This window comes from Aulonocara sp. 'chitande type north' Nkhata Bay, linkage group LG12 (genome assembly GCF_057382095.1).
Source record: "Aulonocara sp. 'chitande type north' Nkhata Bay isolate Kocher_YH1m ecotype deep benthic linkage group LG12, A_spYH_male_GT1.1, whole genome shotgun sequence".
Taxonomy (NCBI): domain Eukaryota; kingdom Metazoa; phylum Chordata; class Actinopteri; order Cichliformes; family Cichlidae; genus Aulonocara; species Aulonocara sp. 'chitande type north' Nkhata Bay.
The window spans coordinates 29,988,510-30,005,913 of NC_141355.1; the positions used below are offsets into that span (position 1 = coordinate 29,988,510).

The following is a 17,404-nucleotide window of genomic DNA, read 5'->3' on the forward strand; positions in this document are numbered from 1 at the left end:
CTCCTTAACGAAGCAAAGTTAAGACATGAGGCTTGTCCCGGCATATCTTCAGACACTCCTGACGCTCACAATTCAAGAATTTCTTTCTCAACTATTACCGTTCTGAAATGAGTTGGACTTGTTTGAGGGTAGGAAATTCGTCCTTCGCTCAGATTTCTTCAGATTTCAAAGTCTGGAAATGAACCACTTTTTTCTCTCGTCATAACTTTTTGTTGGATTTCCACAGAGACCTGAAAATTTCCATGATTGTTCACCAAAGCCTGCTGTCTCTTACGGTGAAAGAATGATATTGATACTCCAAACAGATTTCAAGTCACAAAGCGTTGTTTGAGGGCAAGTCAAGGCAGTTTTTGCTTCGCTCTACTCAGTTATGGTGCATTAGAAGTCAAATATCTTTAATAATTCATATTTTAATGATAAATTGTAAACACTGGAAGATTCCCCCATGTCTTCTGAACAAAACGGTGTAAGAATGACCGTTCTAGCCCCTACGGTTAGGAAATTATGGTCATTTGTTTGAGGGCAGTCGTCACTATGAGAAATAGACTGCAATAATCCTGTGCCTCTCTCTGCTGCGTGTGTAAAAAGATGCACCTTTTTTGGCGGGAAAACGTAAACAGCCACTCTGATTGGCGGATTTAAATTCGGCAGCTCTCTCCCTCTGTGTCTGTCTGTGTGTGTGTGTGTGTGTGTGTGTGTGTTTAGTGGGAGAGAGAGAACCCTACCCTTATTTGGCAGCATGTCATTGTAGGATTTAAATTGAATATAGTTAGACTGATTGACTGGATTAGAGCCTGTGTTTGTGTGTCCCTCTCTGCATTTCTGTTTCAATATGCCTCCATATTTGTAATTTTGTAAGTTATTGCTATTCTGCTAAATCATAGTATTTCTGGTACTTTTCGGTACTTGTGCTAAATACAGTATTTCTGCTAATTTATAGTGTTTCTGCTTTATTATACTATTTGTGCTAAAACATAGTATTTCTACTAAATGTAGTATTTCTGCTTTTTATACTATTTGTGCTAAATTATAATATTTCTGCTTTTTATACTATTTGTGCTAAATTATAATATTTCTGCTTTTTATACTATTTGTGCTAAAACATAGTATTTCTACTAAATGTAGTATTTCTGCTTTTTATACTATTTGTGCTAAATTATAATATTTCTGCTTTTTATACTATTTGTGCTAAATTATAATATTTCTGCTTTTTATACTATTTGTGCTAAAACATAGTATTTCTACTAAATGTAGTATTTCTGCTTTTTATACTATTTGTGCTAAATTATAATATTTCTGCTTTTTATACTATTTGTGCTAAATTATAATATTTCTGCTTTTTATACTATTTGTGCTAAATTATAATATTTCTGCTTTTTATACTATTTGTGCTAAATTATAATATTTCTGCTTTTTATACTATTTGTGCTAAATTATAATATTTCTGCTTTTTATACTATTTGTGCTAAAACATAGTATTTCTACTAAATGTAGTATTTATGCTTAATCATAGTATTTCTATATATTTCTGCCATGTCCCCAGGCAGCCAATCCTCTGTGAGGACTTAGACATTCAAATTTTCAAATCAGGGCCTGCACGGTTTCCCAGCCAATCATATACGTGTCCTGAGGCATTCAAATTTGCATATTGGGGCCTTCATGGCTTCTAAGCCAGCCAATCATATCTGAGGGCTGAGGAATTCAAATCCACAAATCAGGGCCTGCACGGCTTCCCAGGCAGCCAATCATATATGTGGCCTCAGGCATTCAAATTTGCATATTGGGGGAATTCGTGGCTTCTAAGTCAACAAGTCATCCATGTCGTATATCTCTAAAAATTCACATTTTAATGATAAATTGTTAACACTGGAAGATTCCCCCATCTCTTCTGAACAAAACGGTGTAAGAATGACCGCTCTAGCCCCTACGGTTTGGAAATTATGGTCATTTGTTTGAGGGGAGTCCTCACCATGAGAAATAGGCTGCAATAATCCTGTGCCTCTCTCTGCTGCGTGTGTAAAAAGATGCACCTGTTTTGGCGGGAAAAAGTACACAGGCTCTCTGATTGGTGGATTCAAATTCAGCAGCTCCCAGGCTGACCTAGAAACTTACTTCTCTCTCCCTGTGCATTTTTTTGCTGATTTTTTCATTTAACAAGTATATTTGAGGGACCCTCAGCATGTTCAGCATTTTTTCAGCTGTCCATTTTGCTTTTCCAATTTTTCTGTTTAACTTATTACTATTGTGCTAAATCATACTGTTTCTGCTATTTCATAAGATTTGTGCTTAATATAGTATTTCTGCTTTTAATAGGATTTGTGCTTAATATAGTATTTCTGCTTTTTATAGAATTTGTGCTTAATATAGTATTTCTGCTTTTTATAGAATTTGTGCTTAATATAGTATTTCTGCTTTTTATAGGATTTGTGCTTAATATAGTATTTCTGCTAAATTATAGTATTTCTGCTTTTTATAGTATTTGTGCTAAAACATAGTATTTCTACTAAATGTAGTATTTATGCTTAATCATAGTATTTCTATATATTTCTGCCAGGTCTCCAGGCAGCCAATCCTCTGTGAGGACTTAGACATTCAAATTTTCAAATCAGGTCCTGCACGGTTTCCCAGCCAATCATATATGTGTCCTGAGGCATTCAAATTTGCATATTGGGGACTTCATGGCTTCTAAGCCAGCCAATCATATCTGAGGGCTGAGGAATTCAAATCCACAAATCAGGGCCTGCACAGCTTCCCAGCCAGCCAATCATGTATGTGGGCTCCAGGCATTCAAATTTGCATATTGGGGAATTCGTGGCTTCTAAGTCAACAAGTCATCCGTGTCATATATCTCTAAAAATTCATATTTTAATGATAAATTGTCAACACTTGAAGATTCCCCCATCTCTTCTGAACAAAACGGTGTAAGAATGACCGTTCTAGCTCCTACGGTTAGGAAATTATGGTCATTTGTTTGAGGGGAGTCATCATTATGAGAAATAGACTGCAATGATCCTGTGCCTCTCTGTGCTGCGTGTGTAAAAAGGATGCACCTGTTTTGGAGGGAAAGAGTGCACAGGCTCTCTGATTGGTGGATTCAAATTCAGCAGCTCCCAGGCTGACCTAGAAACTCACTTTTCTCTCCCTGTGTGTGTGTGTGTGTGTGTGTGTGTGTGTGTGTGTGTGTGTGTGTGTGTGTGTGTGTGTGTGTGTGTGTGTGTGTGTGACAGAGAGAGAGAGAGAGAGAGAGAGAAAGGCTTTTAATGGGATGATCTCATTCTAAGATTTAAATTCAATATATTTAGACTGGTTGACTGAATTGGATCTTGTGTGTGTGTCTCTCTGTGCATGTGTGTTTTCTTATGTGTACATATTTGTGATTGTGTGGCTGTTATAGATTTTTTTGCTGATTTTTTTCATTTAACAAGTATAGTTGAGGGACGTTCAGCATGTTCATCATTTTTTCAGCTGTCCATTTTTGCTTTTCCAATTTTTCTGTTTAAGTTATTACTATTGTGCTAAATCATACCATTTCTGCTATTTTATAAGATTTGTGCCAAATACCGTATTTCTGCCAAATATAGTATTTCTGATTAATTATAGTTTTTTCTACCAAATCATAGTACAGTATTTCTGCTTTTTATAGGGTTTGTGCTTAATAAAGTATTTCTGCTAAATTATAGTATTTCTGCTTTTTATAGTATTTGTGCTAAATTATAGTATTTCTGCCAAATTATAATGTTTGTGCTAAAACATAGTCTTAATTTAAAATTACAATATTCGTAGTTCATCACAGTGTCTCTGGTAAATCACAATATTTCTGCTCTGTTGTACTATTTTTCTAAATCATAGTGTTTCTGTAATGTTTAAGTATTTTTGGCTAAATATATTCTTTCTGTTATCTTATACTATTTCTCCTAAATTCTTGTATTTTTGAGAAGTTATCATGTTTCTGGTAAGTTACAATATTTCTGCTAAATTCTGCTATGCTATTGTATTTCTGCCAAGTATTATGTTTCCTCTAAGATATTGCAGTTCTGCTAAGTTATTCCATTTTAGCAAACTTATTTTGCTTCTGCAAAGTTTTTACAATTTCTGCAACTTTTCAGCTTTTTCAGCTACTTTTTGCATACAGCTTCAGCTTTAAGCATCCACACTGCATTTTCGCAGGAAATGCAAATTTTTCTAGTTATTCTTCAAGTTGCTTCCGTACACTTTTCGCCGTAGAACTACTTCCACAATTTTCAGCCGATTTTCACCGTTCAAATTTTAAACTATTCTGCTATTTTTGCTCTTTCCGGCTATGACTTTTGCTATTTTTTTGCTATTATACTTTTTAAAATATTAAGCTTTTTTCCTTTAATTTGTCCCATTGAAATGAATGGGAAACTTCAGCAATTCTGCTAAAATTTGCTTGTTTTTGAAACTTAACTACTTCCTCATACTTTCACCTAGAACAACCATTCAAATTTTAAAATGTTCACAAATTATTGGGCTATTCAGGTATGATTCAGCTTTTTCAAATCTTTTACTGTTTTACTTTTATGCCTCTTAAAGTTTTGAGTTGCAAAATTGTGATTTTTCACAAAATACATGTGTTGTTATGGTTGCTATGCTCTTGGCTTCCAGTGTGCCACTGAAGGTTTTGCAATTTTCACTTCATGTCCGAACAACTTCCTGCTACTTGCTCAATTTTCACTCAACTTCCACAAATTATACATCAAAACGTAGGTATTTTTGCTGGCTTTCAGAAAATGTCACCATCATTGTTGTGGGATTTATATAATTTTGGCAAATCTCCTCAGACTAACACAAGGTCAGAAAACTCTCCATATAAAGTCAATGGAGAGTTTGTTCAAAATCACCGCTGCATTTCTGTAATGAGAGGCATATTCGAATCGTCATATCTCCTTAACGAAGCAAAGTTAAGACATGAGGCTTGTCCCGGTATATCTTCAGACACTCGTGACGCTCACAATTCAAGAATTATTTTCTCACCTATTACCGTTCTGAAATGAGTTGGACTTGTTTGAGGGTAGGAAATTTGTCCTTCGCTCAGATTTCTTCAGATTTCAAACTGTGGAAATGAACCACTTTTTTCTCTCGTCATAACTTTTTGTTGGATTTCCACAGAGACCTGAAAATTTCCATGATTGTTCACCAAACCCTGCTGTCTCTTACGGTGAAAGAATGATATCGATACTCCAAATAGATTTAGAGTTAGAAAGCGTTGTTTGAGGGCAAGTCAAGGCAGTTTTTGCTTCGCTCTACTCAGTTATGGTGCATTACAAGTCAAATATCTTTAATAATTCATATTTTAATGATAAATTGTAAACACTGGAAGATTCCCCCATCTCTTCTGAACAAAACGGTGTAAGAATGACCGCTCTAGCCCCTACGGTTAGGAAATTATTTTCATTTGTTTGAGGGGAGTCCTCACTATGAGAAATAGGCTGCAATAATCCTGTGCCTCTCTGTGCTGCGTGTGTAAAAAGAGGCACATGTTTTGGCGGGAAAAAGTACACAGGCTCTCTGATTGGTGGATTCAAATTCAGCAGCTCCCAGGCTGACCTAGAAACTTACTTCTCTCTCCCTGTGCATTTTTTTGCTGATTTTTTCATTTAACAAGTATATTTGAGGGACCCTCAGCATGTTCAGCATTTTTTCAGCTGTCCATTTTGCTTTTCCAATTTTTCTGTTTAACTTATTACTATTGTGCTAAATAATACTATTTCTGCTATTTTATAAGATTTGTGCCTAATATAGTATTTCTGCTAAATTACAATATTTCTGCTTTTTATAATATTTGTGCTAAAACATAGTATTTCTACTAAATGTAGTATTTATGCTTAATCATACTATTTCTGCTTTTTATGGGATTTGTGCCTAATATAGTATTTCTGCTTTTTATAGGATTTTTGCTCAAACATAGTATTTCTACTAAATGTAGTGTTTATGCTTAATCATCCTATTTCTGCTTTTTATAGGATTTGTGCTTAATATAGTATTTCTGCTAAATTATAGTATTTCTGCTTTTTATAGTATTTGTGCTAAAACATAGTATTTCTACTAAATGTAGTATTTATGCTTAATCATAGTATTTCTATATATTTCTGCCAGGTCCCCAGGCAGCCAATCCTCTGTGAGGACTGAGAAATTCAAATTTTCAAATCAGGGCCTGCACGGCTTCCCAGCCAATCATATATGTGTCCTGAGGCATTCAAATTTGCATATTGGGGCCTTCATGGCTTCTAAGCCAGCCAATCATATCTGAGGGCTGAGGAATTCAAATCCACAAATCAGGGCCTGCACAGCTTCCCAGCCAGCCAATCATGTATGTGGGCTCCAGGTATTCAAATTTGCATATTGGGGAATTCGTGGCTTCTAAGTCAACAAGTCATCCATGTCATATATCTCTAAAAATTCATATTTTAATGATAAATTGTCAACACTTGAAGATTCCCCCATCTCTTCTGAACAAAACGGTGTAAGAATGACCGCTCTAGCCCCTATGGTTAGGAAATTATGGTCATTTGTTTGAGGGGAATCCTCACTATGTGAAATAAACTGAAAGAAGCAGGTCTATGTCTCTGTGCTGCGTGTGTAAAAAGATGCACCTGTTTTGGCGGGAAAACGTAAACAGCCTCTCTGATTGGTGGATTCAAATTCAGCAGCTCCCAGGCTGACCTAGAAACTTAGTCCTCTCTCCCTGTGTGTGTGTGTGTGTGTGTGTGTGTGTGTGTGTGTGTGTGTGTTTAGTGGGAGAGAGAGGACCCTGCCCTTATTTGACAGCATGTCATTGTAGGATTTAAATTGAACATATTTAGACTGGTTGACTGGATTAGAGCCTGTGTTTGTGTGTCCCTCTGTGCATTTGTGTTTCAATAAGTTATTACTATTCTGCTAAATCATAGTATTTCTGGTACTTTTCGGTACTTGTGCTAAATACAGTATTTCTGCTAAGTCATACTATTTCTGCTTTTCATAGGATTTGTGCTTAATATAGTATTTCTGCTAAATTATAGTTTTTCTTCTTTTTATAATATTTGTGCTAAAACATAGTATTTCTACTAAATGTAGTATTTATGCTTAATAATAGTATTTCTATATATTTCTGCCAGGTCCCCAGGCAGCCAATCCTTTGTGAGGACTGAGACATTCAAATTTTCAAATCAGGGCCTGCACAGTTTCCCAGCCAATCAAATAAGTGTCCTGAGGCATTCAAATTTGCATATTGGGGCCTTCGTGGCTTCTAAGCCAGCCAATCATATCTGAGGGCTGAGGAATTCAAATCCACAAATCAGGGCCTGCACGGCTTCCCAGCCAGCCAATCACATATGTGGTCTCAGGCATTCAAATTTGCATATTGGGGAATTCGTGGCTTCTAAGTCAACAAGTCATCCATGTCATATATCTCTAAAAATTCATATTTTAATATTAAATTGTCAACACTTGAAGATTCCCCCATCTCTTCTGAACAAAACGGTGTAAGAATGACCGTTCTAGCCCCTACGGTTAGGAAATTACGGTCATTTGTTTGAGGGGAGTCGTCACTATGAGAAATAGACTGCAAAAATCCTGTGTCTCTCTGTGCTGCTGCGTGTGTAAACAGATGCACCTGTTTTGGTGGGGAAAAGTGCACAGCCTCTCTGATTGGTGGATTCAAATTCACCAGCTCCCAGGCTGACCTAGAAACTTACTTCTCTCTCCCTGTGTGTGTGTGTGTGTGTGTGTGTGTGTGTGTGTGTGTGTGTGTGTGTGTGTGTGTGTGTGTTTGTGTGTGTGTGTGACAGAGAGAGAGAGAAAGCCTTTTAATGGGATGATCCCATTGTAAGATTCAAATTCAATATATTTAGACTGGTTGACTGAATTGGATCTTGTGTGTGTGTCTCTCTGTGCATGTGTGTTTCCTCATGTGTACATATTTGTAATTGTGTGGCAGTCATAAATTTTTTTGCTGATTTTTGTCATTTAACAAGTATATTTGAGGGAACCTCAGCATGTTCAGCATTTTTTCAGCTGTCCATTTTGATTTTCCAATTTTTCTTTTTAACTTATTACTATTGTGCTAAATCACACTATTTCTGCTATTTTATAAGATTTGTGCTTAATATACTATTTCTGCTTTTATAGGATTTGTGCTTAATATAGTATTTCTGCTTTTCATAGGATTTGTGCTAAAACAAAGTATTTCTACTAAATGTAGTATTTATGCTTAATCATACCATTTCTGCTTTTTATAGGATTTGTGCTTAATATAGTATTTCTGCTAAATTATAGTATTTCTGCCAAATTATAATATTTGTGCTAAAACATAGTCTTAATTTAAAATTACAATATTCATAGTTCATCACAGTGTCTCTGGTAAATCACAATATTTCTGCTCTGTTGTACTATTTTTCTAAATCATAGTGTTTCTGTAATGTTTAAGTATTTTTGGCTAAATATATTCTTTCTGTTATCTTATACTATTTCTCCTAAATTCTTGTATTTTTGAGAAGTTATCATGTTTCTGGTAAGTTACAATATTTCTGCTAAATTCTGCTATGCTATTGTATTTCTGCCAAGTATTATGTTTCCTCTAAGATATTGCAGTTCTGCTAAGTTATTCCATTTTAGCAAACTTCTTTTGCTTCTGCAAAGTTTTTACAATTTCTGCAACTTTTCAGCTTTTTCAGCTACTTTTTGCATACAGCTTCAGCTTTAAGCATCCACACTGCATTTTCGCAGGAAATGCAAATTTTTCTAGTTTACTTTCAAATTCTTCAGTTGCTGAATGGGCTGCATAGTTTTCATCAATTGCATAGTTCAGAATAGCTATAATTGTACCAGATGGTTGCATTCAGTTAAGTTGGACTAGACTGTAATACAAACCGTTCAGTTTATAAAACTGACTGAAATGAGAGAAAGATTGAGTGTGAGCCTTTGATATTAGATAAAATGAATATTGATAAAGTTTACCTTTATGTACAGAATTTGAATATCGCAAAATATTTTTAAAAATTGCAATAATATCGTATCGTGCGTTAAGTATTATGATAATATTGTATTGTGAGTTGTATGGTGATTCCCACCTCTAATGATTAAGCCGATAAATCCTACTCATAAAAAAAATTGGGCAAGGCTCCAAATGCTATTTAAATAAACTACTTTTGTAGTATTTTTTAAATAAACAACCATTATTATTACTTACTAAGATGTTATGGTTGCACTATGTTTTACCTTGGAAAGAGGAACTTTAAGAATTAAGGCCTTTTTTCAGATTTCTTTTTCAACTATATGATAATAATGATGCATGCAGCACCTGTATACAGTCATTAACATGATCACACAGACACACATGCTAATCTAGAAATAAAAAGGTCAAACTTAAACATCATACACCAAATCAATATTCATTAACTATCACCAATAGCGTATGTATAGTAATGAAAAATAACAAAGTAATGTAAAGCCTTGTTTCAAATAGTCTACAGCCCGTATTAACAACACCTCTGCATGTACAAAGATGCACCGCTGTTGTTCAAATCAAATGTCTAAATTCTTAACTCCAGCCACATCGCTACAGAACAACAGCAGTGTGTTGTGACTATTAGGGTCACTTCATCAGCTGTCCCTGCGTGACATGAATGCACACTGTGAAATGGCCCGTCTAGACTTGACGTCACATCACTGTCCACACATGTAGACACACACACACACACACACACACACACACACACTGGAGGTGCCCTTCCCACCTAATCCTCATACCTGGCACAGTAGCTAATGTGTGTCAGACTGAAGATAAGTACAAAAAAATGATGCAGTTTTGCTGCAGTGTTGTTGTCCACTGAATAAATGAACAGTATCAATCTCTTCATGCTTCCATCCTAGAATTAAAAAGGCACAGTTCTCTCTGGGTATTTATTTATTTAACGCCTGATTATAATTTCTAATTAGTCCTGAGAGGGTAATACAGCATGGCATACTGATGACACTGATTGACTGTGTCACTATTTAAATAAAAAGCTAAGACAGAGCAGAAGATTATTTGGATTTTGTCGCCTCTGAGAGCAGACAGACTCTGCGGTGAGATCACACTTTTGCTCTTTTTCCATGCACATTTATCTTAATTTACAAATAACTTGTTCGGAGGTGGAATCCAAATTATTCAGATTCATCTTCTCCAGGTTAGAGTTAAATCAGGCTTGGATGTGTTTATTTTGTCCTTTCATCCTGTCATACTCTTCTCTCAGCAAAGTTTTGTCAATCCTGCAGAGAAGTGGAAATTACGAAGTTATTTACAAGCTAAATACACTGACTGGCACGACAGACAAGCCTTGTCTGATACGAGCAGGGTGTTTTATCAAGGCCAGACAATGTGTCTAAATCAATAAGGGAAGCTTGACAGGAGTAAAACAAAGTGAGGCATTGTTTTGGGGAGTTTTTTGGTCTTTTTTTCTTGAAAACATCTAACAGCACAACACAGACACAATTTTAAAGATCAGAAGGTATGGTAGGCAGAAGGAAAAGACAAAAATCAGAGTTAAGGATGAAAAGGAGAACAAATTAAAACAAGTCAGTAACAAATGCATGACTCAGACAAACATATCGCCCCGCCTGGTAACATCCATCAGGGCATGCCTTCCCAAAGGTTGATTTGTGTCTTTAGTCTATAGGACATTTTGTAGATATGATAATCTGGTCCAGTGCACTCAAAGCACGGCGATTTAAAAATGCATAACCAGACTTATGCGGCATCTACACAGAATCTACAGCGTGAGCAGCACATTGCCAGGATAGATCGGCTCCAGAGCCCCATGCTACGTGTAGAAAGAGTTCAGACACAGCACTGAACTGTAGGTCACATGCAGTTCACATGCTATAGTTTAATGCTATAGTTAAGTTCGCCAATATGCAGAAGCACCGAAGCCTTGGGAAAAAAAAGTTTATTCGGGTGTCAAGTAAAATACAAGCTAATTATGCTTTAAGTACGGATTTACTGGCTTAGTATAGCTCAATATAACAACATGCTTATGTGCAGTACTCCATAAACAAAGAAAAAATAAAGACAACACTGTGCTGCCTGAAGGCACAGATAGCTTGCATAGGTGGAACGCAAGAGCAGAGTTCACCACGCAAAACAACACACGTACATTATGACCTCTGCCTTCTCTGTAGTGGAGGCTAAGCTAAAGCACAAACAACAGCCCAAACAAATAAGCGTAGCTCATTTGTTTTCTGCATATTTTGATACTATCCCCTGGTGACAATACACAGATCCACCATGTAGGTGGATCTAGTTGTGCATGACCAATGCACAACCATTCCAGTCCTTTTATATTTTTATAGCAAACTCCAAGTACAACACCATATGATCAAAATTACAGGGTCACCTATACATATGCTCCTAGAGGACCTGTTTGGCGATAGAAACCCATGTCATGAAGTTCCCAGTACACAGCTTTTGTGCTGATGTGAATGGCAGAGAAGGTTTTAACTCAGCAGTTACTGGGTCTCAGCAGAGTCTTGGTGACTTTTTCACACAATGCACCTCAGCACTCAATGAGACTGCACTCTAACTTTACATGGTCGGAGTTATTTGGTTCATAAGCGCTTTTATCTTGCAGTAACACTTATAGTTAATTGTTGAATATCTATGTAGGAAAAGCTTTCACAAACTGACTTGTTGCTGGTTGGTTTCCTTTTGCTCAAACTGACTTGTTGCTGGTTGGTTTCCTTTTGCTGTACCATGCTCGAATTTATGCCAGATCTAGAAATTTTCCTAGAAATTACCCAATGAAGGTGATTGTGCGTGCAAATGTCAGAATCAGCTGCATGGAATATCTTTAACCTGATTGTTGGGGTTTTTTGTGTAATTGTAGGGTCTTTACCTTTCAATATAAAAGGACCACGAGGTGAACGTTGTTGTGATTTGGCACTATAGAAATAAAGAAAAACAAAACTGATGCAAAACATCTCCTGCTGCTTGCTACACGTGACAAAGGACAATTTCTGATAATGTCAAGTTTGTATTCTCCTCATATGTTCACGAGTTCAACTTATGAAAGATTTTGCTGTGTGCCAGAAATGTTGACCTTAACATACTCCCATATACCCGCTTCCAGTTCAGCTGAAACTACCTTTGTCTCCCAGATGTAAAAGGTTGAGCAATAATGAGACTTACAAAACCAAGGAAATGAAGAACAGCACATAAAAAAATAAAATGCTTGAATGCTTGAGCTTTTGTGAGGAAGTTTTATGTGACTTTGTGTCTTTTAAATGGTTTGTGTGCTCTACTCAAACAAACAAATACTGACAAACAGGTCATCTGACCTAGGGCACATACGTCACCTAAATACGCAAAACTAGCTTTACCTTTCTGACTGTTAAGCGTCAGTACCTCACTGATCTTCAATAGGCTTTCCGGTGGCATGGGAAGGAAATACACGGGAAGTGCTTCACATCCTGACACTTCTCAACAAGAGCGTCTTCTCTTGCCTTAGTCAGGGCTGAGTAAAGAGAACAAGCCACAGAGGCATTGTGTAAAACAAGGGTTTCGGGGTCAGGAACACTGATGTCTGTGCGTCACATCTTGTATCATTTTTCTGCATCATTGATGCAGTGCAAAATAACATAAAACTAAAGCAGGCATGTTTGCTTGTTTTAAAGCCATAGGGAAAGGGGAGGAATAAAAGAATACTGACAGAAGTGGGAAGTGTTGAGTAAGTTTCAAACTGTGCAGAACAAGCCTGCCATAATCAGAAGACACTCTGAGGGTCTCTGCATGAAAACGGACCAGTGGAAAATTATGCAAGAACACAAACTCTTCCAATTATATATTTGCGTCATATACAACTGGAAGAAAAGGTGGATGCCTGTGCAGGGAAAACATAATGGCTGCAAATCAACACCTTTTCTCACACACAATATCCAATATCCTCAAAAAAAAAGAAAAAAAAAAAAAGAAGAAGAAGAAGAAAGAAAAAAAGAAAAGAAAAGGTAGTTAGTAGAGGCATCAAAACATGTGCTTGTTTTCACCGTCTCCAATACATCCATATCGGATGGCAACATAAATCACTCAACTGCCTGTGCTCTGTGTATTTACAAGGAAAGGAGCAGGGGAGTAAGTGTTCAGGCAGGAGGGCTAAGAGAAAGAGAGAACAGATTTCATCACGCTTTTCTGTGGTGGCAGCCTATACTAACGTCTCTAAATCAAGTGTGTCATCCGTGGGACCAGTGTTTTTCCAACCACAATCATGTTACCACTGTTACCACCAGACTGGCTTTGACCCAATCCAGAAAAACCTCTTTTGGGGGGTAATAAAACAAAAAACAAAACCCCTAATGCGTTCTGTCCAAATTTGGTAGCTCCCTCGTTGGTGGTCCCCCCCCAGTGCCTCTTTTTGCATTTGTGTGAGTGTGTGTGCTTCATCTTTTCAGACGCCTAAGTTGGGTGATCCTTGAAAATATGCACTGCACCTGTCATGCACAGGAAACTGAAATTACAAAACAATCTATTCCTTTTATTTCTCAAGGCTCTCTTTAAGGACTTCGATTGCATTAGCTCCGTTTATTTATCCCATCCTCCACCTCAGGTTTCCTCATCTCAACTTAATAGCTTCCTCGAGGGTTGTACATTTCCAGGAATAATACGGTGCACGTTGTTCAGCATTGGAAATTTAAAACACACCAAAAAACAAACACACTAACACATCTGACATCTATACACACACACGCCTGTGTCTGAAAGATGTCATGCTACAGGACACAAAAAGAAACATTTTTCCCCATTCTTGATGTTTGTGCCCGCTTGTGTAAATTTCAATTGAAGAGATGGGGTGAATACAGATTAAAGACAGACAAACCATTAAAGTATATATCTAACAGGTCACATATGGACTTTTGTATACCTGTGCAACATATGAGTGTTTTGTAATCGAGGAACAAAATATTCCAATGATGTCATTGGAAAAAGAAGCTGGTCATAGTTTGGTGGGTAAACAGATCATAAAGTACGGATTTCAAAAAAGAAAACATTCATTATGGCACAATAACCGTTGCCTACTTTATATTGTAAGGTAAAGACCCTACAGTAATACAAAGAAAACAGAAAATCCCAATAATCACATGATGCAGTTACTGTTACAGGGGCCAGTTAACCTGTTAATGTCTACGATGGCCCACAGCATTTCATTGCTGGGTCACTCCGTTTCATCTAATACAGACGTTACAAACTTGAATTCCTGCATTTACTTCTTACCTCCAAGTTCTTTTACATTCAAGATGGCATTTGGAAACGGTACTGCTTTGATGCTGAAACCTGAGAGGAAAGAAAACAATGAAAATTCATCATTGCAATCACCTAAAAAAAAAAAAAAAATTGTACTTCCCTCCGTGTCAGTGTGTGTGTGTCCAGCACATGCTAGGAGTGATGAGAGTCAGCTTTTAGGAATGCTGGCTCCATTTACTTTTCAATAGTGAGAAAGTGGATTTTTTTTTCTTTAAAGAAAGAAAGAAAAAAAAGGAAAGAAAAAGAAATCAATTTTATCATTAGGTTTCCCCGGGATATTTGGTGTACCTTTTCCAAACCAGCTGGTGAACACACACAGGACTGACAACATATTTGTGTTATAAACATGAAAGAAAAACACTTTGTGTGGTCCAGTTTTAGAAAAACAGAAAAACAAGAAGAGCTAAACAGAAAAGTGTTTTGTTCTATGTTGGGGTTAGCGGAGGATACAACTAAGTACTATCGTGTATTATGTGGTTTGTTTATGCGGCTGCGTACGGGAAATAGTGGAGAAACCCACTAAAGGGCAAATTTAATGTTGCTCAAATTATGCTAACTTGTCTTGGTGGGAATTCATTTCCTGACAACATTTACAAATAGGAGGAGAGATTTGAAAGCAGATTATGATTTTACAAGCATCTAAATTAATCACTATGTACATTACAACAGTGCACAATTATAAAGCAGGAAGTAAGAATATTAGCAGGAGAGTTCCCCCTTTATTGGCCTTCCTGTTCTTCCCTCTGTACATTTGGCAGATGGACAGTGCTGACAGCTAAATCTGCTTTCAGAGATGAACACTAATTTTCTAATTTATCTATTAAGGCTTATAATAATAACTTTTTTATAATAACAGAATAATCTAATACTCATCAGCAGGCGCAGAGAGCTATTCACTCACCTAACACACCCCCTGACACAGAAAAATGCAAACTAACTGTTACAGGCAGCACATTTGGGAATTACGTTATATTTAGCTTCTCCTGGAAAAAGAGTAAATCTAAAGTGGGACTTCTGCAACAGCTCAACACTGCTGCTGTCAAAGCCCGCGAAGGAGACAGGAATGTCAGGGTTCTTGAGGGATTGCATATATGGAAAGCAGAGTGCTGACTACCACAAGAATGATGTGCAAACCCTGAAAACTCCTTCTATTCTGGACATAACACCAGCCTGCCACTTGATTGAAGAAGAAAAAAAAAAAAAGTATTGGCAGGTGACATCCTGACATCTATTCTGGCACAAACACTGGGACTGGAAAAAGTCCTTCCTCTATTGGAAAACTAATACCTGGATAGTACTATCTATCTGTTTCAAGAACATGATGTCCTTCAGATTCGAATCACAAAGGACTAAAAAGGAGAAAGATTGCAAGAACACATGTGAGCGAAGGGAGATAAGCATGCACCCTCTGCTGTTGTACCTAATTTTTTATGCCTTCTTTTCCACTGATCCATGTCTTATAACCACATACCTGTTGTAGGAACTATGCCATCGGTGCTCTCACTACAGAGGCGTGAGAGCAAGCTGGTCTTTCCAGCACCTGTCAGGCCAATGCACACCACATCATACTCTGGTCTCGGCGGTGGGGGTCCTTTACAGCACAGTGCCCGAAAACACTAAAACAAAGCATACAAAGCAATGAATGCATTGGAAGACAATTCTACGCGACGGGGGGGGGGGGGGGGGGGGGGGGGGGGGGGGGGATAGGGAATTGGAGGGAGGACCGCTATAATTCTGCATTTGCAATCAAAACAATTCTTAGGATAAATTCTTGCCTCCATAACTCTGCATGACAACTCTCACAGGCATTTCTGTCTTCATACGGCAAAACAAAAATTCACACCTCGTGAAAAAACAGGCTGAGTATAGGATACACGTGCAGCTGATGTACAAGGAGCAAAAAGTATACAAATGATTGAGCAGAAAGCTTAATAAAAAAAAAAGAATGCACCATGACAAAGAATGATACTACCATGATTTCTACATGTACGAACGATCTAATTTAATCATGCCACATAGAGAAAATGTCATTGACAAACTATATTCAATCAGGGGGTTAGATGCATGCATCCAAGTGCTGGTCCAACACGTTTTTGTCTGCATGTAAACCTTGTCTGATTGGGCCCTTATGGCAGCCAGAGGCAGACCTGTCACTCCATGAATCACGGCCTGGGACTGAGGGCCTGCTGTGAGACATTAAGGGGCAAATGCAGTGTGAACCGTGAATGAGAACTTTAAACTTGTGTGGGGAGATCAGTATCCAAAACTAAAAAGAGATCTCTTTTATTAGCAAGACAGGAACCAGTCTGGACATGGCAGGACAGACGCACGCACGCACGCACGCACGCACGCACGCACACACACACACACACACACACACACACACACACACACACACAGTCTCCTACCCATCTACGATATCACATTTCAAGTACAAGAACATCAACACAAGATTTCCTACTGCTCATGTCAAAGGACGACCCTCCTCAACACACTGTTGCTGCGCTCAGAGACTTTAACAAGAAGTAAAAACATGCGCAAGTCTACATGAACTGCTGCACATCTGTGTGCACGCTGTCCAGGTGTGCCATCAGAAAAAGAATACCTCGGTGGGCAGAAGCAGTTAAACTAATGAGAGGATAAACAAATATTCATCATCAGTTTTCAAGTAGGTCTGTATGTTTGTATACTCCGGCTTTAAGTCGTTGTAAAATACTTTTTATCTCAAGTTAAAAGAATCAAATGAACATCCAATAAAAGAGCAATTTTACAAGATGCATCCATTGTTTTGTTCTCCTCCAATTTAAAAGTGGCAAAGTGCTTCAGCCTCAGTTCATCTACAGAGCCCAAGACATCAATGACTACCGGGGTCAGTTTTCAGAGTCATGCCAAAACAGGACTGCCGTTTGATGGAGATGTGGGGAATCTGCTTCAGCAGAACCAGACGTCGGCTGAGCAACCCGAGCCCCCCCGACTCCTTGGTGAACCCACCAGTCTGCTCAAACAGGAAACATTCTCCTTTTCCAGAAAAACTGTAAGATCAGAAACACACGTGTGTCAGATGGAAGAGCACATGTACAAACTTGGTTTGATTGGGTTATTTTCTTCTCTTCTCTGAAGCCACATGTACAG

The 17,404-nt window shown here is 37.7% G+C and overlaps 1 protein-coding gene across 5 annotated transcripts in view; it reads right to left on the bottom strand.

Annotated features, from left to right (window-relative positions):
• Positions 1-17,404, bottom strand: part of LOC147317724 (ADP-ribosylation factor-like protein 15) — a 113,170-nt gene that overhangs the window by 58,498 nt on the left and 37,268 nt on the right. For all 5 annotated transcript variants that reach the window (XM_086315005.1, XM_086315009.1, XM_086315006.1 and 2 more), the window contains 2 exons: positions 15,744-15,888; positions 14,243-14,302 (listed from right to left, as the gene is read on the bottom strand). In XM_086315005.1, the coding sequence (XP_086171131.1) occupies positions 14,243-14,302; positions 15,744-15,888 (205 nt within the window). The remainder of the gene's footprint in view (positions 1-14,242; positions 14,303-15,743; positions 15,889-17,404) is intronic.